Consider the following 26,804-nt stretch of genomic DNA (forward strand, 5'->3'; position numbering starts at 1 on the left):
AATAGATTATCATTAGCTGTAAACACACCTGTCTCTGAAGTGTCCTTAGAGATTAGCAAACCTCTAGAAGCCTTCCTTTATCCCTCACCTCTCATAAATCTTGAGATAAAGTCCAGCCATCCACCAGGCCCCATGCCCTTGTCCCTCTCCTCAGCATTATTTCCAGTGTGAAAGTCACAGCTAATTGGAAGCCTTCACAGGAGCCAGGAAGGAAGGACAAGACTCGGCTTGGTGGGGGTGGTTTTTGTTTGTGTTTTTTTTTTAAAGAGATTTGGAGCCAGAGTGGGCAGCTGCTTCCTCATATGCTAGAATAAAAATGAAACCACTCTCTTTTCCCCAAAGTCATTTTAAATATGGATTTAAAACTATTGTGCCATAAAACACAAGGTACTTCACAAAAGACATTCAGGAAGAGCCAATGCCACGGGGGTCCCTGGGGGTACCGGTCACCTTGTCGTGCTCGTCGATGGCACTGAGGATGACCCGGGCAGCGTCCTTGGCGATCTGAAGCTGGGTGTCCGTGACAGAGGCCCCGTGGTCCAGGATCACTACTATGTGCTTGGACTGCGGCCGGACCGTGGAGACGTAGATAGGTCTAGAAGGGGGGATGGAGGAGGGGGAGAAGCTCTCTGGGGTCAGTCCTGCTTTAGGTCAAAGGACCTCAAACCAATGCAGCTGTGAACACTACAGATGTGCAGGCATCTGGCGGCCAGCTCTTTTTCCAGGGATGGCCCAAGGATGGAGAGAGCAGCCGGCAAGGAAAAAGAACACTGGCACAGTGAAAACACAACCCCGAGACAACGGCTTGTATCTATAGCACAGGAACTGGTACCTCAGTCTTCCAAAGAATAAAGTAACCAGGAGGTTAGAAGAAGCCAATCCTTTTGGGGGTGCCTAGTTGGCTGAGCTGGTGGAACATGGGACTCCCGATCTTGGGGTTTGTGGGTTCGAGCCCCACACTGGGTATAGAGATTACTTAAAAAATAAAATCTTAAAAAAAAAAAAAAGGCAGCAAATCCTTTGGGAGGCTGGCCTTTTCAGCACACTTGAAAGTCAAAGCTTGCAGCTGTGCATGGTAATACCACTCAAGGTTGCCCGATATTCGGCTACAGAACATAGAACTTGGTGGCCTCTCAGACTGCAGAGAGTACACACGAGGGAGAGGAAGGTCTACTTGCCAGCGCTGGGTCTGCAGACGTACAGAGTGGGCCTTTCTAAAACGGAGGCAGCCTGTAATCTGCGAGCATGCTGAGCAGCTCTGAATAGGTTTACTTTCTCTCTCCCCAGACAAAGGCTTAAGAGGGCCCTTTCCTTTCTGTACGGAAGCAATTCACGCAGGTCAGCCACCAAAAGGCCCCATATCGGAGCATTTAAAACCATGCCATCAAATTTGTCCAAGCCTGTGATAGCCACTCTTCTTGCCAGGTTTTTGTTTGCCAACATTCAGGAAAGGGGGTGGAGGGAGGGTGGGGAAGGTCCAACGGAGAAATGCCTCCCGTGAGAAGCGGCCTTCTGCTCATGTGCCGAGCAGGAAGGTTTGTGAGAAGGGGTTTAATGAGGTCTCTCTTCACAGTTTTAAAGCTGGAACAAATTAGGGGGAGCTTAAGAAAGCAAATCAGCCTCAAGAGAATTCTCTCCTTTACTGACACCCCTAAAACACTAGATTTTTCTATGAAATGTTAGATGCCAGTTGACTCAAAAAAAGCCTAGGCATGAATTAAGGAATAAAAGCAAAGTACAAAAAAACAAAACAAAACAACCAAACCCAGAAACAAAACAAAACAAAACACAAACAACCCAAACTCTCGAAATCTGGCCAAGTTGACACTTTTATTCTCAAGCCAAAAGTCCTACATTAACACTGAAATACCACTGTATTCTCCCCAATCAATACCATTAAGCCAGTAGGGAAATATAATAGAAAGAATCCAGGAAAGATGGCTACAAAAGTGAAAGAATGGAAAAGAATGAAATCTGACGATCCCAACGCTGACAACCATGTCAAATACTGAACTTTTTAGGTCCTTGAGGCAAGGTGAATTTAAGGGAAAAAAAAAAAAAGGCATATCTCCTTTCCAACTTAACCCACATCAATGGAAAGCAGAGGATGTGTTTCTCACTGCCACAGTAAACTGGTAAACTGTTAAACTGTTTTAGAGGGACGCAAAAACAGTAACATGAAATGTACAGTCTGGGAGTCGGTCCCCAAGGCATGACTGGTATCCACCGGTTCTCTCTTGTGCGCTCCGAAAACCTATTCCTCACTTTGAAGGACATGGAGAACTTGCAAAGGCCTTTGAGGAAAGCACTCAGGGCAAGAGACGGGAACGGCAATCTAGGAGGGGAGGAACCTGGGCCACTTAGCCAGGGGAAGACAGTGCTGAGGGTTGGTTTCATGCAGGTTCAAGGTGGGTGTGCATGAAACCTTCCAAGTGCAGGTGAGTGCTGATTTGTGACAAGGTCCAGCTTGTCTTTTTGGACTTTCCCTCATAGGTGATTCATTAATGGCAGCATGCCATCCAATCTGTCTTCTTAGAAGTAAATGCAAATTAGAAGGTTCATGATGTCTTTGGCCTCTCCTGAGATAACCCGGACCAGACCCAAGGTCATGGCTTCTGGCCCAGTTTTTAAGACACTTAAGTCTTTCTTCTTAAACCGAAGAAACCATACCAACGACACAAAGGTCCTTCTTGGAAAAGGCCAGAAGTAGTATTTTCCTTGGGGAAAATTTGACATAATTTAAAGTAACGATAAAGACAGGCTAAAATGATGATTACTTTGGACTTCAAAAAAAAAAATGGCATGAAAAAGGAACACCCTCTACTAGCTCCAGATTTTCTGGCATCGAACACCTGATACTGCAAAGGGAAGCTGTAGGGATTCAAAAGGGAAGTATCTTTGCTTAAGGGGCTCTGTAAATTGATGAGTCTTGTCAAACAAATTAGCTCACCAATACTGCCCTTCTGGCTAAGTGGAACAAACACCAGTCATTTCCGTGAGAAGAGCATGATGTTCACCATCTTTGATCCACTGTGTTCTGGGCAACCTTAAAACTTCTGGTAGCTGAGACTGCACGCACATTTCAAAAAGACGGCCACGCACGTTATCACAGAAAGGAAAGCTGGGAATCACTAAGTCCACTCTGAGATGTGTAAGAGTCTTTTCGGGCTGCCCTTAAGAGACCGTATTATCATCTCTGTCTCCCCAAAGATGCCTGAAGCTCAAAACCACTTGGGTGTCTCCAACAATTTAATTTCTTTAGTAGGTCCCTTGTTAGATAGTTACAGAAAAACTGGGCGTTATCACTTGCCCTTCCTAGCATCCACGTATGCCAGATGGTGAAATCGTTCCTGAATATGTTTGAGAAACCACAGCTTGGAGGCACAGCCACGTGTATAAACAAGGAGTCCCCGTTTCATACAGATCTCTGTTAAGCAGTAATTAAAACTTGAGCAAACCAACGTACCTACTACGATGCTCATAGCTGCCCTTACACCGGAACTTGTGTGCTGGGAAAACGGTGAAAATCCCTTCTTCCGAGCTGAAATACTGCCACTTAATTCCAGGGTTGGATTTCAGGTTGTCTGCAAGAACTGGAGAAGTGGGGAAAAGGAAACATAACCACCAAATCCACAGGTGCCGGCAGGCCTGGCTCCTTCGGCATCTGTTTTGCATAAACTGCTTGTAGTACGAAGAAATCCCACTAGATCGAAGGCTGTAAATTTTCCACTAAACATTTTCTCTCTGTCCCTTAAAAAAATACCCGTGAATAAAAAAATATAATGAATGTTTCAGTCAAGAGAAGCTATTATCCTTAACATTGTATGGTGACACTCTATGTCATGGAAAAATTTTTTTCCAGCACGAATGATTCATTTGCACTCATCTCTCCCCTCAGGAGGCTGGTCCCCGCTGGACCAGTTTACACTTGCTGGCTTGGAGAACATTCTCTAGTTGCAGAGAACAGGGCCGTTAAGAGGCGAGGTCTCCAGAGGGACGAGCCCTGTGACCTTGACCTTGCTCACTCCACAATGAGGAAATCAGCATAGATGGTACCTGAAAGGCAGAACCACGATCACTCAGCAAGAGCTCCTGGAACGATTCCAATGTGCCAGCAGTGGGACACAGGCTTTCCTTTGTGGTTGCTCATTTAACCCATGAAACAACTATAGGACGGAGGTGGTATTATTATTCTCTACTTTGGAGTTTGGAAAATACACTTAGAGAGCTTAAGTAACTTGTCTAAGGTTTCATCAGTTAATGACCAAGTTGGGATTCCAGCCTAACTGTGCTGGTTCCTAGGTTCTTACCATCATGCAGTATTGCCTCCCTGGCATATACACGGTATCCCTGCCACTGAGCTGTGGTGGGAGGGGTGGCCGCCTTCCCTGGGGCAATTCTGTCCCCAAACCTCCATGAAGTCTTACCCTCACCCACAAGCAAAGTCCTCTCCCTTCTCTGATGCCCTTCCACTCTGTTCCCACCCCGTGTTCCGTTATGAACCATGCACTATGTGTCGTGTCCTGCTCTACATGCTGCAAGATCTACACAGCTGAGCAAAAGACAGGTCTTATTGTGATAACCGATACGCCAGAAGACTTACCAAGTGGGAAATGGGACAGAAAGCAATTCGGGGGAGAAGTCTGAGTGAAGGCAAAAGGCAAGTGTGAGGTGCATTTGATAAGAACGTACAGAAAGCTCTGAACACCACGCGGCCATCCTTGAGTCTGGCTCGGAGGTCTGCTGATGTCCACCAGGGTTGCCGAGGAAAGGACCCTGGCCTTGCCGGCCACGCGGGCTCTGTTTCGACCCACCCAACTCTGCTGCTACCATGCAAAAGCAGCCCCGGACATCGGTGGGTGTGCAGGTGTGCCAACGACAGCGTATTTGCAAACATCAGCGGCAAGCTGGATTTAGTCAGTGGCCTTCGACAGGAGCATTCGTCCTCTGAACACACCAGGTGAAATACACTACACGGGGACTTGAAGCATGTCCGGTGCCTCCTGCCTCCAGCAGCTACCCTACCAGACGCACACAGAAAAAGGGTAGTCTATTTTTATCCTCACAAAAATCCTAGCAGTAGAAAGCATCATTTCCAAGTTATGGACACAGAAGCCAGCTCCGGCTTTTCTGGGCTCCCTGAGGTTTCACAGTGGACAGGAAGGCAGTCAAGCACATAGCGTGTGTGACCGAGACACAGGTCCCCACTCCACTCTGCCAGGCAACCTTATCAAGGTCATCGCCTGTACCAGGATGACCACACCCTCCCGAGACCTCTGCCTGATGTGATTTGCACATAAACATGGAGGCAGGTTTTTCTCTGAGGGTCAAAGCCTTCACCTTGCTGTCCTGTTAGCACCGCTCTTCAGGCAGCCCTGCCAAGCCTGCGAGAAACAGGCAAACGCTGCCTTTGGAAGTAAAGCTCAATGACCTCATTTAGAAGTAACATCTGTAACAATAAACAGGCTACAGTGAGACTATTAAAAGGGGGAGCCAATGAGAGCAAGAATGTTTTAAAAATAAATCAGAATTCATACGGTGCATGATACATTTACTCTCACCACAAAAGATCACTCTGGTTCCTTATAATCATTGAAGCACCAGAGCATTTAAGTGTCAGGCAAGGTTCCTCAAACTCTCCTGCTGAGAACTCCTTTGGCATCTGATTAAATTTCATCCATCATTCGGTACTAGCAGAAGATGATGGATATGATGGTAATGAGGACCCCAGGGCCCAGAAGCAATCTATCATGGCAGTGTGCACCCCGAGTGGGCCCCTCTCTGACCTAGACGTGGAGGTGAAGGACAGCCCTATTTTCCACACAGGCATAGGCAACCCAGAGGCGGCTTCCCCCAGTCCTAGGAGTCAGTGAGGTGTTCGGGCCACTGGATAACTGGGACTGGGGTCCTGCACGCTTACTCTCCTCAGCAATGCTGGACACCATCCAGGAAAAGGCTGGGCATACGTCCAACCTGTCAGCCCCTGATGCATAGCATTAAGCTTTAGGCTATCAGTGGGCAGGGCCTGTATTTGTCTCCCCTGCTCCGCACACCTACCTCAGACAGATACATGTGAAGGTGGCAATGAATGGTTTCTTCTTCACTGGAGCTCATCCCCAGATGGTAGCCACCACACCCTCTGAAACCCTCCAGCATCTTAACCTCCCCCACCTTCTAGTTAATGTTATTATTGTTCTGGGCAACTTTTCCCTCTTCTATCCCTAGACTCTGAGATCCTTGAGGGTGAGATCTGGGTTTGGGTCACCCCTGCGCCCAGGGCAGAGGTGTTCAGTTCTCTTCAGGTCATGGCACAGGCTCCGTGAGAGCTGCAGGGACACATGGGCTGAGAGGGTCTGCTCAGAAGTACTCTTTCTCAAAAAAAAAAAAAGAAAAGAAAAGAAAAGAAAAAAAGAAGTACTCTTTCTCAACCATTAGACTTGTGTTTAATAAATTACAAAATCTTAGTCTCTTCTAATGCCAAATCCAATTAAAAATAAATATGGTGACTCAATATAGACCAGTGATAATACTTTTTTAATTTGTCAGAGAGAGAGAGCGAGAGAGAGAGAGCTCACAAGTAGGGGGGGGTGGCAGGCAGAGTGAGAGGGAAAAGCAGGCTCTCCACTGAGCAGGCAACCCCATGTGGGTGGGACTCGATCCCAGGATGCTGGGACATGAGCCGAAGGCAGACGCTTAATGACTGAGCCACTGAGGCATCCAGAGATCAATGATAATTCTAAATAGGTTTTAAGGGGAGCCTGGGTGGCTCAGTGGGTTAAGCCTCTGCCTTCGGCTCAGGTCATGATCTCAGGGTCTTGGGATCGAGTCCCGCATTGGGCTCTCTGCTCAGCAGGGAGCCTGCTTCCCTCCCCTCCCTCTGTCTGCCTCTCTGCCTACTTGTGATCTCTCTGTGTCAAATAAATAAATAAAATCTTTTAAAAAATAGTTTTAAAATGATCGACACTCCATTCTCTCAACACCACAGCCAATACAACAGGTACAGAAACAGGTAAATGGACAGAGAAAAAGCTTGCCTGTCGGATGGTTTTAGGGGACTATCCATATCAAAATCAATTACACATGTGAAATTACTGCATATCAAGTACGCCTCAGTAAGGCTGATTTGATAGAACACTGAAACGTACCGAGCTCCATATAAACTAGTTCTATACATGGTATGCCAGCTTTTCATAATTACCTCATGAGTTCGTTATTATACCCACTTTATAGATGCAGAATTCAACCTGCTCAAGGCCCAAGTCATGATCTGATGGAGGTATGTCTGCCTCCAAAGCCCTTGCTCTTTCCTCAACACTACAGGGCCTCCACAAGGTCACTAAATACGTGTTGAGTGAATTAGCAATCAACAGATAAAAAACACACCAGTTATTTCTTGACAGGCAGAGTAAACATATACATTTGTATATTTCAATCAAAACGATCACTTGCATTAGTTTGTAAAGACACAATGTAAAGAAATGCAATTAAGAGGACACTTGACAGAAAGAAAGGCTATTGCAATTGAATTAAGGCAGAGGCTAAAGTGAGCATTTAATCTTGTGAGAAAAAACAAATGGCTGAACTGCAGGCACCAGCTGACAGTCCAATGTCATGGGGTTCACCACTGACCCCACAGGCTGGCTTACCTGGAAAATGGCACGCACACTGTAGCTCAGAAGACAGAGTCAAGTTAATTAAAGCACTCATGACTGAGTGACACCAAACCATAGAAAGCATATTTTACATAATAGAAGGAGTTTTTATGTGACTGTGAAACTACATAGCTGAGGCCCCTTAATTAGTCTGGAGGTGTTTAACAGATTGGAGGGAGCGTTCACTGTCCATGTGAATAAACATAAGAAAGCCAGTTGGACACAAGCCCAATGTGGCTTTGCACTTTCTCTTTAATTCAGGTTGGCACTTCGGCACTGGAAGGAAGAGCATGATAAATCGGGATAGACTGGGAATAGGAAGCCTGGGTTTTGGTCCCATTTCTAAGCATGACAAGCTCTCTGACCTTACATGGACTCACCATATAGCATCCAAAGGCATCTTTCTAAAATGGAAGTCAAATCCCACCACTGCTTTGCTTGAAACCCTTCAAAGGTTTCACACTGCACCCCAGCTAGCATTAAATCCAAGCCCCATAAGGCCCGGCACCATTTGGCCCCTCCTATGCTCCAACCTCACTTTCACCCTCTTTAACCCACTACGCTATAGGTCAAGGGCAACCTCTTTCAGTGCTGCAAACACGCCGAGCTCCCCACACAAGGGGATCCTTAGACCTGAAATAATTCTGTTCAACTTCTCAGAGACCACTTCCCTGACCACCCTTGGTTATCACCCTCTCTAACAGCACCCAGCATTTTCCGTCACAGCAAAAATCGGTAATGGTCAGTGTACTGACTTCTGTGGCCATGGCTCACGTCTCTCACGCAGACTTGCTGCAAGCTCCATGAGGGCAGGAGCCAAACCCAAAGCCAGATTCACCACATTCCCAAAGCCTGGTGCATGCCCGGTTTTTAGGATGCACTGAGTCAGCGCCTGCCAGACGAGCCAGTGAATGGTGACTTTGGTTAGCCAAGGCTTGTCACCTCTGTCCCCTGTGAGATCTCACCATTTCCTCATCTCTAGTCTCTGAGTGATGGATTTGGACAAGGTATTTCCAAAGACCCTTCAGAACCCAAAGAGAAATAAGAAGGCGGAAGAATGAAGGTCAGTCGGAAGGAAGAAAGCACGAAGATGTGCAACTAGAAAGAGCCAATTTCTAACTGGCTTTGATCAAGTTTGTGCAAGAAAGGGAAAAAAGCAGGAGTATTCTTACTCCTTAGTAACTTAGAATCTTCGTCGGTCAGCACTAGGAGATGATCATCATTACGGACCCAAGACTAAACATAATGCACAAATGGTACCAAGAAATGTTTAGAGAGAATGACAGAAAATTTCATATTGGCTTTTAACTAACAAGGAGGTACCTGAGACAACTCCTTGTTCTTTAAAGGCAAGCTCTGTTCCCCCTGGTGTCCTTCTGTGAGCCTTCAGCAAATTTACTCTTTCTCTCTTACAGTTCCTATGCTAATTCTGACAAAGACAAAAAACTTCACGACACCTACTGGCTTATTTTTCTGCAGCCACAACACACCAATTATAGTCAGTAAAACAGATAAAAAAATGTGTCTTTCGGGGCTGCCCAGCTGGCTGAGGTGGTAGAGCATGCAACTCTTGACCTTGGGGGTCAGGACTTTGAGCCCCACGTTGGGGGTAGCGTTTACTTAAAAAAATGTGCCTTTCCCCCCCTTTTCGGGTGTTCTTTGTTTCCCATTTATTTGTGTCTCGAGATTCACCTGCATGGTGCATTTGAAGAATTCTAACATATGGGCCCCAGATCCCCCGGCCCCCAAATATTTCCCTTCCAATTTCACCATCTACATCTGACCAGTTCTTAGATCATCAGCCTCTCTAGTCAAAACAAAACCACATCCCCGACATCCTTGCCTGCCCTCTGTAATGCTTACACCATTAGGCTGAGAAAGAGATGGACGGCAAACTGCTTGTGGCTGGGCTGGGGCTTTGGTTTTGCCTCAGAATATTAACCACCAAAGGCAGAAACACATGAAAAAAAATGCTCTGTAGTAGAAAGCTTGCCGCCTCCCACCTCAAGGAACTCTGGCCTTTCTGACGTTCAGCCCAACACCACTCAGCGAAACACACAAAGCACTCGACCTCCCGCAGCTGGCCAAATGTAAAATACAAGAGCTGTCCTAAATACACAGAATGGCAGACACACAAAACCACACACACACTCCCTCAAAAGATCAGAAGTTACATAGCACCTTTCAGTAATATTCTGTGAAATAACGATCATTTTGGAGGGGAATAAACATTTGGAGGACTCCAGACAAAATTTCTGGCGTTATACTCTACACTGCACCTTCTAATTCCTACTCCCCGCCCACATCCAGAGGACCACCTCTGGTACTGTGTGTACTTCTCAGGTGTGGTAGGCATACTGAATATTTGCCCATGTACCAGGCACTGTGCTATGTTTTTTATATACATTATCTCAGTTAATTTTTTTTTTAATTACATAGGTTCAATTTATTATTCAGGAAACCAAGGCATATAGAGGTTAATTTTCCCAAGTGTATGATAGCTAAGCAAGAGTCAAAACAGGCGGAGCTTTAGCAAAAAAGATATTATTCTCATCTTATAACTAAGCATATTCTGACTCTGAAAGGGAAGACTGGCCTAAGCTCTGACCCTTGAATGGGACCCTGTAGCCCAGTAATCCTTCCACCACAATGACCATGCTAGCTCAAGTCCATTGCCAAACTTAGATTAATGACAGCCGACCCAGCTAATCCCACTGTTACTTACTTCAGTCCAATACTAAGGAGAGAACTTCCTCAAATCTCAGGTTCTGCGCCAAGCTCACAGCTCCTTATGTCCGTTCTAGGTTATCTACATAATGCAAAAATTACCATTCCATTATGTCCTCGATTCTGTTAAGACAGCCTGATCATGGGCTCAGAGAATTCAGGATCAACTTCTGGGGGTAATCCAAAATCAGTACAGGATCTACTACTCTATCCTCTTCCTTTTAATAGACCACTCCCAGAGGACCCAAAGGACCAGGTGATCTTCAAACATTCATGGAAGGGGTAAGAGAAATTTAACAGAGTTCTCTCACAATCAGCTTTTTTCTCCTCCCACAATCAGCTTTTGAAACCTATAGCTTCCCAAGCTTTACCAAGCCAATATTCTGAGTCACCAAGTCTGAGTTGGGGGTCAGAGAATAGGTACTTTTTGACAAAGCACTCCAGATGACTCTGATGATCATCCAAATTTGGGACAACTGCCCAAAGACATTTAACTCCATTGTCCCATCTATTTCCTTAGTTTTACTTTCTTCCTAGACTGTTTCTCTATCTTCAGCATATAATTATTTTCAAGTTTCCCTGACTTATAAAATGATTAGCGATAACAATAAAACTCTTCCTTTACCCCATCTCTTCTTCGGTTATCAGGGACCTTTCCCTTTTTTCTCGGTCACGTAATTTGGAAGAGTGGTCCACACTGATTCTCCACTTCTTGTCCTCTCATTTCTCCCTCATCTAGCCATTTTGCCTATTCCATGGCCACCTCTCCCTAATCCCACTTTTGGATTACATTTAATAGTCTATCTGGTTTTCTCCTTTCAGGCCAACTACACTTACATCCATTTTCCACAAAGCTCTCTTGCTTGTGCTGCTTAGTCTATCAGTTGGCTGACTTCAAGCTTTAAAAAAAAAAAAAAAAAAAAAAAATCAAAACAAAAACCAAACCAAAACCGAACTCCTCCGTCAAATACAAGTGGTTAAAATCTGCCTTAGTGCTACCTTCATTTCCTGTTACTTACTGCCCTCCCCACAATGATCCTGGACTGGGCTGGCTGCACTTTAATAGATTTCTAACTGGGAGATGTATTTACCTCAGGCACATCACCTGGATAACTCCCAATGTCTCTTAAGATGCAGCCTTACAATCTGGTCCACTACCCCCACTTACCTTTATCACACATCACTTAAGATGCTAACAGTAGTTGTCTGTTGATTTTCTCCTTCCCTTCACTCCCCTCCATACATACATACAGTTAGGTTGTGAGCTCTGAGGGTAAAGCCTCTGTCTTGACTATCTTGGTGCCTGCCATGGTAACTACCGTATAGATGTTACATGAGGGAAGCTCTTTATGAGAAAAAACAAGGAAGGAGTCGTGGTTGGTTCTGGGTGTCAAGCGTCTGCCCTGCGTAAAATCAAGCTGACTGACATATACAACATGAATGGAGGAGGTGGTTTGGGTTGGAAGTGTCGAGGATTATGGGTTTGATTTTAGACACACAGAGTCTGAAGTAACAATAGGCGGGATACAGGGATGGAAACATCTCTTTGTCCTCAGCAGTCTACAGTAGGAGACCCACTGGACTGGGAATCAGGATATACTGTTCAGTCATCTCAATACCCACCATTTGTTGTCTGACTTTAGGTACATCAGTTAAGTGCTCTGGGCCTGCTTCTCATCTACAAAATAGAGTGGATCCTTGTCTCTGGTATCCATGGAAGACAAAGGAATAAAATGGCTTTTGAGGTGCTAAGAGGCAGCAGATTGATTCTGTGTACACTGTGTGTCTGGACTCAGCATGGTTTCATGCAAACGCAGGATGGTACTATTCGTATGCACAGCCTGTGTCACTCTATATACCTGAGATATTTATGTATGCCAATTTGCCATGAAGCCACAGAAACCAGGGCTACCTTGCAAGCAAATCACAGCCACATTCTTTTCTTTCCTACAGTCCTTCAAAAGCCTTGGTTCTTCCATTACAAAAATGAAACAAAAGCACCAAGAAATTTCTAGTTTCAGGGTGCCTGGGTGGCTCAGTGGGTTAAGCCTCTGCCTTGGTCTCAGGTCATGGTCTCAGGGTCCTGGGATTGAGCCCCACATCAGGCTCTCTGCTCAGCAGGGAGCCTGCTTCCCCCACCACCATCTCTCTGCCTACTTGTGATCTCTCTCTCTGTGTCAAATAAATAAAATCTTTAAAAAAATTTTTTTAAAAATAAAGAAAAAAAGAAAATTCTAGTTTCATTCATTCATCAGTAAGTATTTGCTGTATACCTGCTATGGGCACTAGACTGGGAACTTGACATGCAAAAAATAAAAGGAACAGGGGGTCAAGTAGATGCCTGAGATAAAAACTTAAATTTTTAAGAATGTAAACTATGGAGTAAAATAATAAAGAGAGGTAGCTGAGGACCCCAACTCAGCCTGACTTCTCCCACTGTTCAATTCTTCTGCCTTCCCTTTCCCCACAGGCTGCCAGTCTCCATCTCAAAGTGTGCCCCCTAGCAAACCCAACCAGTACAGCAGACAAAGAATTCTACCTCTGAGAATCAGGAAAGATGACAAAGTCACTGGGCCCTGAGGAATGAGCAATATTTTACAAGTCAGAAGAGGCAGGCTCTATATTCCAGGATAAGACAATAACATGAACAAAAGGATGGAGGAGAGGCACCGGGGGGGCTCAGCGGGTTAAAGCCTCTGCCTTCGACTCAGGTCATGATCCCAGGGTCCTGGGATCGAGCCCCGCATCGGGCTCTCTGCTCAGCCAGGAGCCTGCTTCCCCCTCTCTCTATGCCTGCCTCTCTGCCTACTTATGAGCTCTGTCAAATAAATAAATAAAAATCTTTAAAAAAAAAAAAAAAGGCATGAAGGAGTGACAGAGATGGAGGATTTGAAGAAATGAAAGTGACCCCGTGAGGGGAGAGAGAAGAGGAGGAGAAGACGGAGTTGAAAGGCCTCCACATTCATCTTGCAGGTGAGCCACAGAGGTTTTTAAGAAATGGAGTTACAGAGCAGGTATTTGCAAAATACCTACAGTATACAGGATATATTAAAAAAGAGAATAAAAGCAGAGAAACCTTCTGGGAGGTTTCCATATTGACTCATCTTCTAGAAAGGTCTATGAAGTCTAACTGTATGGCCTTAGCAGTGGAGAAGACAAAAGGGATTCAAGACACATCTCTGAACTATGGAATCTGAGCCAAGTTCCCCTTCAATGAAGAGGGGACAATGAGACCTACGTCACAAGTCAGCATGACAAGCAGGAAGAAGCACACACAGTAAATGCCTAGTGAGGTGACTTGTATGTAGTAAAATATTCACTCACCAACACTCCGCTTTGATCACTGACTTAAGGGAAGTTACATCTGCTAAAACCTGGAGAAGCAATGGGTGGCAAAAGGCAAGGAAGAATTCCCAGTGTGACCAGGTTGGAGGTACTGTTAGCGGGGACAGTGAGCCTAGACTGCGGAGAAGTTTAGAGAAAAGTTTTGTTTTCTATTTAATTTTTGAGGTAGCTACAGAATCATCACAGAGATGTGTGTGTCTTAAAGTTGGCTACTCAATAAATAAACTCAAACAGGCCACAGCTGGAGAGAGAGATCTGGAATTCCGCAGCATGTGGCAAGAGCTGAGGTGCTGGCTACACTGAGAACATTTAGGGGGATAAGGTTTAGAAGTGAGGAAGGTGGTTAAGAGAGGACATGTGGGGACAGCTATCTGAGGACAAAAGGAGCTTAAGAAGAAAAATGAAAAGGTCTGAGCAGAGAAGTAAGAGGATAAATGGCACAGAATAATTTTGTAGACACCAAAGGATGACAGAGCTTCAAAAAAGACATTTACTGTCAACTACTACACAGGGGGTCAGGAAAACTGTGGAGGGGTCATTTGGAATCCTTCCAGGGGGCAGTGATAGAGTAAAAAATTGGGACAATCTCAATGTTGAACTGGAGTGGACTGATTAATTCAAGGACGTTATACAATCATTACCCCCAGGATCTAGATGTATATTTATTTACAGATATACAAAGGAATGTCTAGGATACATTTGTTAACTACAAAAACAGAAAACAAAACAAGGTTATATCCACTATAATATGTAGTATGAGGAAAAAAAATATATATGTATGAGAGATTATATGTAACTAATAAAATCTTCTGAAATCAGTATTACAGGGTTGTTGTGACAAACTATTAAAAAAGACTAGGGGCACCTGGGTGGCTCAGTGGGTTAAAGCCTCTGCCTTCAGCTCAGGTCATGATCCCGGAGTCCCAGAATTGAGCCCTGCATCGGGCTCTCTGCTCAGCGGGAAGCCTGCTTCCCCCTCTCTCTCTCTGCCTGCCTCTCTGCCTACTTGTGATCTGTGTCTGCCAAATAAATTTAAAAATCTTAAAAAAAAAAAAAAAAGACTAAACTTTGAAGTAGCTCATATTATAGAAATAGAACTTGAAGGGATACTTAATTTTGTGTATACATGTGTACACACAAACACACACACACACAAATGTAAACCAAATCACATAGCCTCAATAATCTAGATTTCTAAGTGACTGAATAGGTTTTAGATGTTATATGAATAATCACCACATCTCTTATGACACTAATGCAATCATGAAGCTGGGGCAAATAGGCATAAAAACAAACCAGAGATTCCTAGGTTGGCTGATTTTTTCCTTTTATTTTAGGTTTTTAGGGAAAACACAGCTTTTCACTGCACTGGCATTAGCATACGGAACAGGTAATTTTCATGGCATTTGAAAGCAGAGAGAAAAACCTGTAACACAGAGCCCATCTTTGTTATTCACAGAAGGAAGTGATGAAGCCACTGAAGTAGCAGCCGTCTCCAGCCTCCAGTGCCCACCTGTACCTCCTGCAGCATTTACCGTTGTAACATGACTTGCAGATGCCCCTTACACCCCGTGAATCCTGGTTCTCAGTGTAGACTGCAACGCTACCAAGATCGAAGTTTGCAACTTCAAATGATGTCTTTAAATCAAACACAATAAAGAAAGTCCAGGCACTTTTTCTTTTGGCAAGAAAGACTAACTCCCATTCCACTCACACCTCAATTGCATAACTCAAGAGAGCAAGAGGCAACTTTCCTTGGACTCTTCAAATACATTCTCTTTAGGGATCAGGCTACGCACAAGAAAATAGCTCAGCAGGAATTAAAAAAGAGAGACAGAGAGAGGGGGAAGGAGGGAGGGGGGGAGAGAAACTAGGGATAAAAGCAGGAAGGAACCTGAGCAAAACATTACCAGTACCATAATGTAACGTGTGCACTGTCAAATGCCAGTAGTTTGAATGGAATCAGGGACAAGGAGTCAATTTAGAAAGTCGAGATCTAGCAGGGTTGGGTTAAAGAAAAAGAATACACATGTGTGTTGGACAGATGGACACATGACCTAGTTTTGGGTAAGTGAAGCTAAGAATGGTTTACAATTTATGTGAGTCTGTTTCCAGCTAGTCTGAAAGGCAATCTGAAACTGTGTTATCAATTAGGGACCCATTGATGGATTATATACAGTCTGAAACAGCCTGAGGCTGGACGTCTTACAGATATAAGTATCAGACATGCGATAGCCCACCAAGTACATTAATTCTGCTCTGAAAGGGGGCATGAGCTGGAGAGGAGGAAAGGGGGGAGCTCTGAGGTCACCCTCCACCATCTACCACTCCTCTTATATTACAAATGACTGCTCAAGAATGTGGACTTTGGGATGCAGCCACTGCTTGGTGGAACGTCACACGACTTCAAATACAAGCGAGTCTGTTCTCAAATACCTGAACATGGCCGAAAACTGCTTGTAAATCTAGCTACGTCGACTGTGCCGAGAACAACTCTTGTTACGTAGGATGTGATACTTGACACGTGCTTTCAGAAATAACAAAATTCAAGATCTGGTCTTTAACCATATACCTCTGCCCTCACCAATCTCCTTCCTCCCCTCCTCCTGACTTTTCAAAGTCTCTCCCCCGTCACAAGTAACTACTGTAATAAAACAGCATTTTGTCAGGATTTCCAATTACGTGTGTGCTGAGTTCTACTCCCAAACCTCATTTATAGAAGATAAACTTAATGTTAACTAAGAGGTCTTCAAGGCCTCTTTCTCTGCCTCACTCTCGGCTGATGATCTTGCTTCCTAAGTCTCTGAGGAAACAAAATCACCAAGAACAGAATGTCTCTGAGCTCCTGACACTACACTTGGATCATTATGGGCATCCCGGCACCCTGGCTCTTTCTTCCCTCCTCTTATTAAGAATGAACCCTGTGCTTTTGGACTCTCTCGCTGGAATCCCACCAGCTCTTGCCCGATGAAGGAAAAGGCTCCAGTAATGGTCTCTCCTCTTGCTCTTGGATCTTTAGCTTTCCTCTACTGGACCATTCCCTTTGGCAATAACCTTGCTGTAATTTCTCTGAATTTCAAAACACACCCTGGACTCCACATAGCACTCTAGCTTTCTTTTCAACAAACCCTGGGAGTTCATGTACTTACTGTTTCCAGTTCCTCTTGTCCATTCTTAAGAGCCTGAACTAACCAGGATCAGCCTGTCATTCCATTATTATACCAAACAACCCTGTCAAATTCATCAATGACCTCCATGTTCCTAAATCCAATGTCCGTTTTCTTAGCCCTTGTCTTACTGGGCCTACTTAATCCAGCTGATCTCTCCTGGCTTCTTGAAACACTTTTTCATATTTCAAATAAATACAAAAAAATACTTTTTTTATTTCACTTGGATTCAAGAAGATGACTCTCTTGGTTCTCCTACCAGACTGACTTCCCTCTCTGACTCCCTCACTGCTTCCTCTTCATTTTGGTGACCTTTAAGTGGTACAGTGTCTCAAGACTTAGTCCTGAACCTCTTCTCTTTTCTGCCCACAGCCACTTGCTAGGTGATCTTTTTGGGTCTCATGATTTAAGTATTACCTGTACAGAATGAATCTCAAATGTCAATCTCTGGTCTGACCCACTCCCCAGACTCCGGACTCATATATAACTAACTGCCTAGGAGACCTTCCCATGTGGATAGCTAATAGGCATCTCAAACTTCACATTTCCACATCTGAAATGCTGACTCCCTGACAGCCACCAGTATTTGCCATCATAGTAAATGTCAACTCTGTCCTTCTCCTTGATAAGGCCAAATATCTTGGAAGTCCTTCCCAGCTCTTCTCTTACATATACTCCCCACCCCCATTCAATTCATCCGCAAATCCTAACGGTCCTACCTGCAAAGCATAGTCAGAATCCAACCACCTCCACTGTTAGTACACTATTAATGCCACTGCCACCTGCCACCTGGATTTTGGAATAATCTCTTAAATGGTCTCCCTGCTTCCACCATTGCCCTGCTGTAATCTTTTCCTGGCATGGCAGTCCATAAGCCTTTCAACCTAAGTCTGGTCAAGTGACTCTGCATAAGCCCATTTTGCTCCTTGGCCCCACCTCCCCTCTACCATGATCTCCTGGCTCATTCACAGCAAAAGCTAAGGTCCTTATGAGGGCCGGTAAAATAAGGCTCTTGGTGATCCGGCCCCCAGCGGCCTCTCTGGTCTCTTCCTCTACGATCAATCCATGTTCACTGAATCACAGTTACAGTGGTCTTCTTGCTGTTACTGAGCACACGAAACACTAACTCACACCCTTTGCCTGGGATACATTTCCTCAGTTATTCTTACGGTTTTACAATCCCACTTCATTCAGATCTCACTGATGAGCCCTTTTACAAAGTAGTAAGACTCCTTCTTCACCCGCCTCCCTCCCTCAGCTTCCATTCCCAGCCAAAAGTACTGCTATGTCTCATCCCTGTTACTTTTCCTCCACAGCATTCATCGCCCTCAGACACGTATATTTACTTGCCCTTTTCTTTAAGATTTATGTCCCCCAGCTCCCAGAATAGAAGCTTTTTGTGTTGTTTACAGCTGACTTAGAACAAAGGAAAGTGTTTACCCCAGAGAAGGTGCTCAATAGGTATACAATATGACTATTAATGACAGAGAGCGATCTCAACAATACACTCCCTAGGAACAACAAACAGATATAAAACGAGGCAATGAGGATGGAACCCTGGCTGCAGCAGCTTCCAAATCCTCCAACGTCTGGCCCACTGGGGCGAGGGGTCCTGGCAGGACAGTGTTGCTCTGGCTCCCAAGGGACCGTGTACTACCCTCAGTGTGGCCCCAGCCCACACTTTCTTACTGTCCCAATCACACAGCCAAAGGGCAATGGAGCTTTGTCTGGAACCATGACGCTGGACCGAGGGTCGATCAACCATCAGACAGGTCTGATGAAAGCTGCTGTCGACCAGAAAGGAGTGAAAATACATTGGGAAGTAGTCCGTACTTCCTTCTTGCTTTATTTCCCCCTGGTTATAAAAGCAACCCATGCTTAGTTTAAAATCAAGAAAATCAGGGTACCTGGGTGGCTCAGGTGCTTAAGCATCTGCCTTTGGCTCAGGTGATGATCCCAGGGTCCAGAAACTGGGCTCGCATCAGGCTCCCTGCTCAGTGGGGAGCCTGCTTCTGTCTCCCCCTCTCTCAAATAAATAAAATCTTTAAAAAACTAAGAAAATGGGTAAGAAAAATATGTCCCTATTCCACCACTAAAACTATTAATGTTTATGTGTGAGCCTTTCTAGATCTTATGTATACAAAGTAGTAACGGATTATATTTTTTCCTTATCAATTCATTTAACATATTTTTAACTTCACAAAATGTGTATTTCTGGGGCACATTTATATCTGATTCTATTCAAGGATTGTTATTTTGGGGTGCCTGGGTGGCTCAGTCAGTTGGGCCTCTGGCTCATGATTTCAGCTCAGGTCATGATCTCATGGGTCATGGGACTGAGTCCCGTGTCACTCTGTGCTCAGCAGGGAGTCTGCTTGGGATTCTCTCCTCTGCCCCTCCAACCCCGTACACAAGCTGTCTCTCTAATAAATAAATCTTTTTAAAAAATTGCTATTTCAAGCTCAAGTCTTCAGACCCAACATGTCTTGTGTCACTGAGCGTAACTGAGGGAAAGATAAACACTAAATTGGGGAACTAGAAAATTCAAGTTCTAGCCTGTGTTCTGTGCCAACTATGCAATCTTCCATAATTCATTTCCTCTGCTCATTCCATGTCCTTCCATGCTCTCTTATTTATGAAAAATATTTTCATTGAACTTCTCATAGTTAATCCCACCTGCTCCAGATGGTCTCCAGATTCTTTAACCAATTAAAAAAAAAAAAAAAAAAAGAATCCATTATGTATTGGTCTATACAATATGTACCTGACACATTTAGGTTGACCACTTAGCCAGCAGCTAGAGTTTTAATATCCTTAAGCGACAAAGCTTACAGTTCCTTCTTTCCAGACTTATTACCTGGTTTGTGTATACGACTCCCAAAGGCTACAATTCTCCCCATTGACCATGACTGACGGGGCTCTGAAAGTAAATATTCTGTTCCCTCAGCTTCTCTAGGGTTTTACATGTCTGCAAGAGACCTGGAATTTGAGAAATACAGTCCTTTGTGTTTAAGATAACCCTTTATCTCCGCAGTAATAAGGGAAACCTTAGGATCCTTCTGAGTTTCAGATTTTTCCTTGGTAAAATTTAAGGACTGAAACTGGTAGGTGATCTCTAAAGGTATTTCCAGCTCCTAAAAGGGGAAACCTTGGTTTTGAAGCCCATCAACCAACAAATGCACATAACAAGACAAAAAGGGTGAGAAATATAAACTGGAACACCAGGACAAGAAAGCAGAGATACGACGATCCTTTGGAACTCTATAGAACTATATATTCAGGTGCTCTAGTAGTTATTACTACTAAGTTTTAACAAAAGTGAGAACAAAGTTCAACTTCAATATATAGCATCATGGCACTGTTTATTAGTAGAAATGCTCCCTTATGCTTCTTCCCCAAACACCAAAACACCAAAACAAACTGAAAATTACAAGTAGGGAATATAAATCCAATACTTTTTACTTCAAAGATAACTGGTTCTCCAAAATAATCCTTGAAACAACAAATGTAAAACCCCTAACAAATGAGATAATGAAGAATCTAGCCATATGTACACTATATAGTAAATGCTCAATACAGGTCAGCTCTTTTCCTTTCCCTCTTTTGAGTGTCAACTTTCCAGAAATATCCAATTTTACGGATGATATTTTCTCTTCAAATCTTAAAGGAAAATGTCTAAAGCAATACATTTATTCAACTTGAATTTGGTGGACTACAGTTCACCTTTATAAACCAAGAGATTACTGACCTGAATTTAAATCTCGTCCTGGATTGAAGGCCCGGCTATTAACAGTGGTAGAAAGTCGATCGCAACTAATTGTTCTAGATACATTGGTATTAAAGTTCCCATCAAATCTGAAACAACAGGAGAGAATTAGCAATATTTATTTAGTGGTTATTAAATTTAAAAAAAACAAGATAATTCATATTGCATATGAGGGAAGCTCATAAACAGTAAATTATGATTTAGATTTTAAAAGTTGAAAAAATCACTTCAGAAGAGTATAGGAAAAAATGTTTTCTACAAGGCTTTAGAAATCAAGTTCAGTTCTAAGGAGATAAAAAAAAATAACCCTTCTTTGATCCAATTCTCGCTGTAATGAATTTGAGTCAGGTAAAATCATACAGAAAACAGATTTGACAAAATTCAGACTTAAGCTCTGAGGGTATATATGAAACAAGTCTTTATCTTATCTGAAAACCAGTGAAAAAGAACAAAAATAGTGAGTAGTGAAGGAAAAAGAATGTTTGTGGAGTAGGAAACTAGACTTGATTCTCTGCTCTGTCACTATTGAACATGTGACTCTAGACAAATTCCAATTTTTCTGAGCCTCAACTTTCTTACCTAAGGAAGAAATTAAAAAAAAAAAAAGACAAATAAAAAAGTTCCTCTTGTGGTGTAGAACACAGAGTTTGCACATCCTGGCTTGTAATGGAAATAAGGTCAAGGTCTTTCTGATCTCCAGTGATAGTACAATGGTGAGGATTAGAGCTAGAACAATGCTAGTACTCTTAGACTAGTTGCTGATAAATAAATACTAGTGTAATCAGTGACTCATTTGCTAGAGCAAACAATAAGCTGCAAAAAAATTAGAGGAAAATGTACCATCTCAACCTTATGTATTCCCTATGAGTACTTTTTTTCTTACCAGACTCTTTAAGTGAACTTAATCTAGAAGTAACAAAAGCCAAAAATCTTAAATTTCTAAATAACCCATTTAGAATTTCATATGCTGATAAGACTCCCGAAATCTCGAAGAGTTCCCCACGAAATTAACTCAATCTGAAGTTAGGGTTTTTAAAATTTGTGTTAAAACGTACACCTCAGCTAAAAAGTAGCCTTGATGAAACTCCATTTACACAGGTAGAGAAGCTATATGACCTGGAAGAAACAGTCCTAAAAGTCAAGATCCACTGGATTATTCACATGAACTTTGATGGTCTGTTGATCACATCTCATAATACATAAGAATTACAACGTTGAACTGATTGCATAAGCAAGGGGACTAGATCATTACGTGGTGCATTGGGTTCCAAAATGAAAGTTAAACAGCTTTGTTTGGAATACATGTCATCTCAAAGGAAGAGGTAACTGGATTTTAAGAGAACTTTAGTTCAGCCTCCAACCCCCGACAGAATTCCATCAACACTGTCAACTGTACCTCCAAGGACACAGTTGCTTCACCAACGTGGTTGGCCTTCCTTGGACCTGCTCCAATTTGTCTAGACAAGAGACTGCTGCCTCAAAAACCACAGATGGAGAGAAAAGAATAGATTCATACATCAGCAGCTGCCTGTGTGCATGCGGGCAAAGCAACGTGATCTCACTATCCCTCTCTTGCAGCATTTGAAATCTGTGTCGCAAGAGTGGCACTATACAAGGAGCTCACCTGCTCTCCTTGCTCTAGACAGCCACGTTAAACCTACTTCCTCATGTGCTTTTTAAATGAAAGACCACAGAATATTCAGGCTTTGTGGGCTGGCTATCCAGTCTCTACCCCAACTGCAAAAACCCTGCCATTGTTAATCTTCCAAAAATCAGCAGAGTGCCAGACTTGTTTCTCCACCCCCGGCCCAGATGAGAGCAGTCCAAGAGAATTCTCTGAAATGATAAAAAATGGATTACTTTTGCATTATCTAATATGGTAGCTACATGTGGCTACTGAGCATCTGAAATGTAGCTAATGGAGCTTAGACATTAAATTTTTAAAAGTGTTTAACTTCAGTGAACCTACCAAATTCTCTATTTTGTATAATTTTATCTTAACTGTAAATCACAGCGGAAGAGTAGTTACCATATTGGACAAGTACAATTCTGTATGTTTCTCTTATTTTTCCAGTCAGCCTTCAGATCTCTCTATTCACTTATTACTCTCCCAGAAAAGCCCTATCCTGACTGGGGATGCTTTCTCATTCTGTATCAAATGCCTCCATCTTCTCTCAAAGCACGTGTCATGATTTTTAATTTATGGCTCCATTTGAGTATTTTTCATGGGTAGATTCTTATCACTATATGAACAGATAGGATCTCCCTGAGGGCAGGCACCACTATGTATATATAACACGCAGCACTGTTTTCGTCAAACCAAGCATTCCTATTCACTGATGTTCTATGAGCCTCCATGGTGCCAATGCCTAGCCCTGTTCTGGCCTCTACCTAGAAAGTTCTGGAGGTCCAAGCAAAAGAGGACCAGAACTCAGATGTGTGGTTCCTAATTCCTGAAAGTCTATGGTATCAGAATCATCTGGGATGCACGTTGGAATGCAGATTCCTAGGATCTACCCTAGAAGGGTCTGATTGAATGAGTCTGAGGTAAGGCCCAGGAATCTGACTTTGGCAGGCTCTCCAGAAAAAAGAAACTTATCAATCCTGCCATGTATATTCCTTTAGAAATAAAGCAGTAGAGTGGTTTTCTGTATAAACACAGGTACATCAAAGTATGCTTCAAAAACAGTATTCTCAAAGTCAGAAGGTCTTCCAATTTGAATCAAGAGAACAGAGTAATTTGTAGGTATGCCTGCAACTCACATCTGGACTGTGCTGCACAAATTACAAACCCCTTTTATTTTTTAAGAGGTTTTATTTATTTTAGTTATCTCTACACCCAACGTAGGGCTCGAACTCATGACCCTGAGATCAAGAGTGATGGGATCTTCTGAATGAGCCAGCCAGGCGTCCCACAAACCGGTTTTAGACCTACCCACTTCCCAGCTGAGAAAAGTGACACCACGAATAGAGGCTTGAACCCATCACCCAACATCCCAGCCAAGGATGAGCCACACACCACACTGCTTAACTTAAGTGACACATAATGAAGAACTTGCCGGAAGGAGCAACTCAAGAGTTATTGACAGTTTCTTCCAGGAGTAGTGTAAGTTTGGTGAGAAGCCCTGTCTCCCTGGATGGAGTCTCCATGGCCAGGACGCAGACTATCAGCCCATTCCTTGTGAAGTCTGCAGCCTGGTGCTAAACTCAAATAGATTCCCCAGGTCTTTGTTAAATGAAAAGCTGCTCCTGGGGATCACAGAGAGGAAACTGTTTTTACAGGTTGCTTTCCTTTCTGTACTGGAAAGATCATCTTGAAGAGCATTAACGAAAATATTTTTCTAACAATAAAACACAGAAGTGATTCATTAACAAAAGTGCTCAGTAAACATATGAGTTATAAAAAGGTTTCACAATGTAGTATTTGTCACCAATAATTCACCCAACCTTCTCTTCCCAATATCTCCCACCCTACAGTTCTAACCAGATTGGTCCATTAACTGTTGGATCCCAACTATGATGTTTTCCAGTGTCCAGTGCACTCAACAAAGCCCAGCTTTCCTTCTCCTCCTCCCAGAAACTTGTCAGTTCCAGCCCATGCTGAGCCCTTCCTCCTCCAACATGCTAGTGTCATTCTGTGCCTTAATCCCTTGCTTCTATATAAGTTTTTAAAATTTATTTTTACAGAGACAGCACACACGTGTACCCATGAGCCAAAGGAGAGGGAGAGAATCCCAAGCAGTTTCCACGCCCAGCATGGAACCTAACATGGGGCTTTTGTTCCCATGACCCTGAGATCATGACCTCAGCCAAAATCAAGGTCAGACAGTCAACTGAGCATTGTTCTGTAATCAGGCTTAAGACAGTGTCATCACAGGTGATGTGTGGTTTAGATTCCATTTATAGTAACAATATACCAGTCGACAAAAATTTAATATAAATTATAATGAGGGCTGCCTGGTAGCTCTGTTGGTTAAGTGTCTGCCTTTGGCTCAGGTCATGATCCCAGGGTCCTAGGATCCAGCCCGTATTGGGCTCTCTGCTGGGCTGGGGGACCTGCTTCTTCCTCTCCCTGTTTGTGCACATCCTCTGTCAAATGATGACCAAAGCACTGCCAGTGGGGCAGAACACGATTAGGTCACAGTCAGGAGTTAGAGGTACACGAACCTGGACTGCAGTTTGGGTTCAAACTACATTTTGCTGTATACCTCTTACACATAACTTAGGATTTCTAAGCCTCTGTTTTTCTCATCCATAAAATGGTGATAGTATACCTATTTCATAAGGTTGTGTTAAGAATTCAATCAGAAAATGGCTCTGAAGAGCCTGGTACACAGTAGGCATTTAATAGATAGTAAGAACTAGTACTGGGTGTGTTAGTAACAGTTACCAGCTACTAAGTGCACATCATATGTTCCAAGTGCTTTGCATGGATTACCTCATCTAATCTTCACAAAGCATGAGAAAAGTACTATTATTACCACCATTTGAATGCCTGGAAACTGAGGCACAGAAATGCTAAATAAAGAAGCCCAAGGTTCACAGCTGGGAAGCAAACAGAACCAAGATGTGAACATATATTCCAGCTCTTGTTCATAATGAATACACTACAATGTATCTCAATAAATGAACAAATTATCATTAAACATTATCTAAGATAGCTGAAGTAGAATTCAATTCTCTCAGAGGAAAAGAGTGCTCTGAAAGATTGTAGGGCATAGGGGAAATCTTTGCTTTTCAGTTAACAGAAAATGACAGTGGCTGGGGCCCCTGGGTGGCTCAGTCAGTTAAGCGTCTGCCTTCAGCTCAGGTCATAATGCCAGGGTCCTGGGATTGAGCTCCGTGTTGGGCTCTCTGCTCAGTGGGGTGTCTGCTTTTCCCTCTGCCTCTCCCCTCCCTCGCTCTCATGTTCTTTCTCTCTCACTCTCTCTCCCTCAAATAAAAATCTTAAAAAAAAAAAAAAAAGAAAGAAAATGATAGTAGCTAAACATAAACCTTCACGATGCATAGCTACAGAGAAAGAGCTCTATGGACAAAGGTAAGTACATGGAGGAAGAAGATATTAAAGGCAGGTATTCTGTATTAATGGTTGGTAACTTACATGTTCACTAGTGGCATAGCTATGGAATTGGCCATTAAGAAAATAAACTTTTTATTATTTCATTCTAGAAATGCCTGAAGTTCCCCTCCCATTCAGCACTGAAATCCGAGGGGTTTCGGGGAAGTGCACACATGCACTCACTGCACAGAGAAGAGACCCAGCGGACAGGGTGCCAGCTCATGCCACTTTTCTTCTCTTCCTGGTACCAGAGCTCTCTGCTGAAAGACCCCGGCATTCTGATAACCTGAGAGCCTTGTAAAAACGGCTTATGTACAACAAAGATAATAGAAATAAGACAATACCAAGAAAGAAAAATATGCACCAAATTCTGAAACCTCTCACGTGGGGCAACGAGTACAGCATGCAGAACATAACAGACAATGGCCACAGCTCAGGTGTTACTGGAAGGGGCAGGCAAGGCATAACACTGAAACACCACCAGGAGAGCCCCAACCGAGGTGGTACAAACACACAAGCTCCCAGAGATCAAACTTGATCCAAAAATAAAAATACGTGAAATTTTTTCTTCTCAAGGAATCCAGAGGACAATCCTGATGTTTTAGAATGAAATACCCACCTTCCAGGAGAACCTTAGCCAGAGGGCAAGCTGACCTCTGTCTCGCTGGCTCAAGGACACGGTGGGGGGTCAGGGGAGGTCCAAAGTTTACTTTAGTGAATGATGAACAGATTGTCACCTCATCCCAAAATCTGATTTAATTCTTCCTCTGAGTAATACGCTTGCGGGGGATGCTGGTGGTTTTAAGTTAACTTACTCCTATCAAGCCCCCACGTTAGGAGACCCGTCACCTACTCGCCTTCCTCCTGCTTCCTGCCAGATGGTATTCTTTAAGTGGGAACAGTCTCACAATAATCTCAGTGGTCTTGAGTTCCTCCAGAGGTGCTGAACCTCAGCCATGGAGAGCATGCACGGGTTAACACGAAATGTATACAAAGAAACCTCCCTCTGCTTCTGTCGCTGCCTACGCACGGATGTGCCAGTCAGGTAAGGAAGCAGGTGTTGACCAGGGGCTTGGAGATACAGGAGA

The 26,804-nt window shown here is 43.5% G+C and overlaps 1 protein-coding gene across 2 annotated transcripts in view; it reads right to left on the minus strand.

Annotated features, from left to right (window-relative positions):
- The window catches only part of CACHD1 (cache domain containing 1), a gene marked incomplete at its 5' end in the record, with an annotated part of 203,316 nt that overhangs the window by 54,997 nt on the left and 121,515 nt on the right, over positions 1–26,804 (minus strand). For both annotated transcript variants that reach the window (XM_080801858.1, XM_080801857.1), the window contains 3 exons: positions 451–595; positions 3,467–3,593; positions 20,640–20,746. In XM_080801858.1, coding sequence (XP_080657984.1) covers positions 451–595; positions 3,467–3,593; positions 20,640–20,746 — 379 coding nt within the window. The remainder of the gene's footprint in view (positions 1–450; positions 596–3,466; positions 3,594–20,639; positions 20,747–26,804) is intronic.

Source organism: Martes martes, assembly GCF_963455335.1.
Source record: "Martes martes genome assembly, chromosome: 4".
Taxonomy (NCBI): Eukaryota; Metazoa; Chordata; class Mammalia; order Carnivora; family Mustelidae; genus Martes; species Martes martes.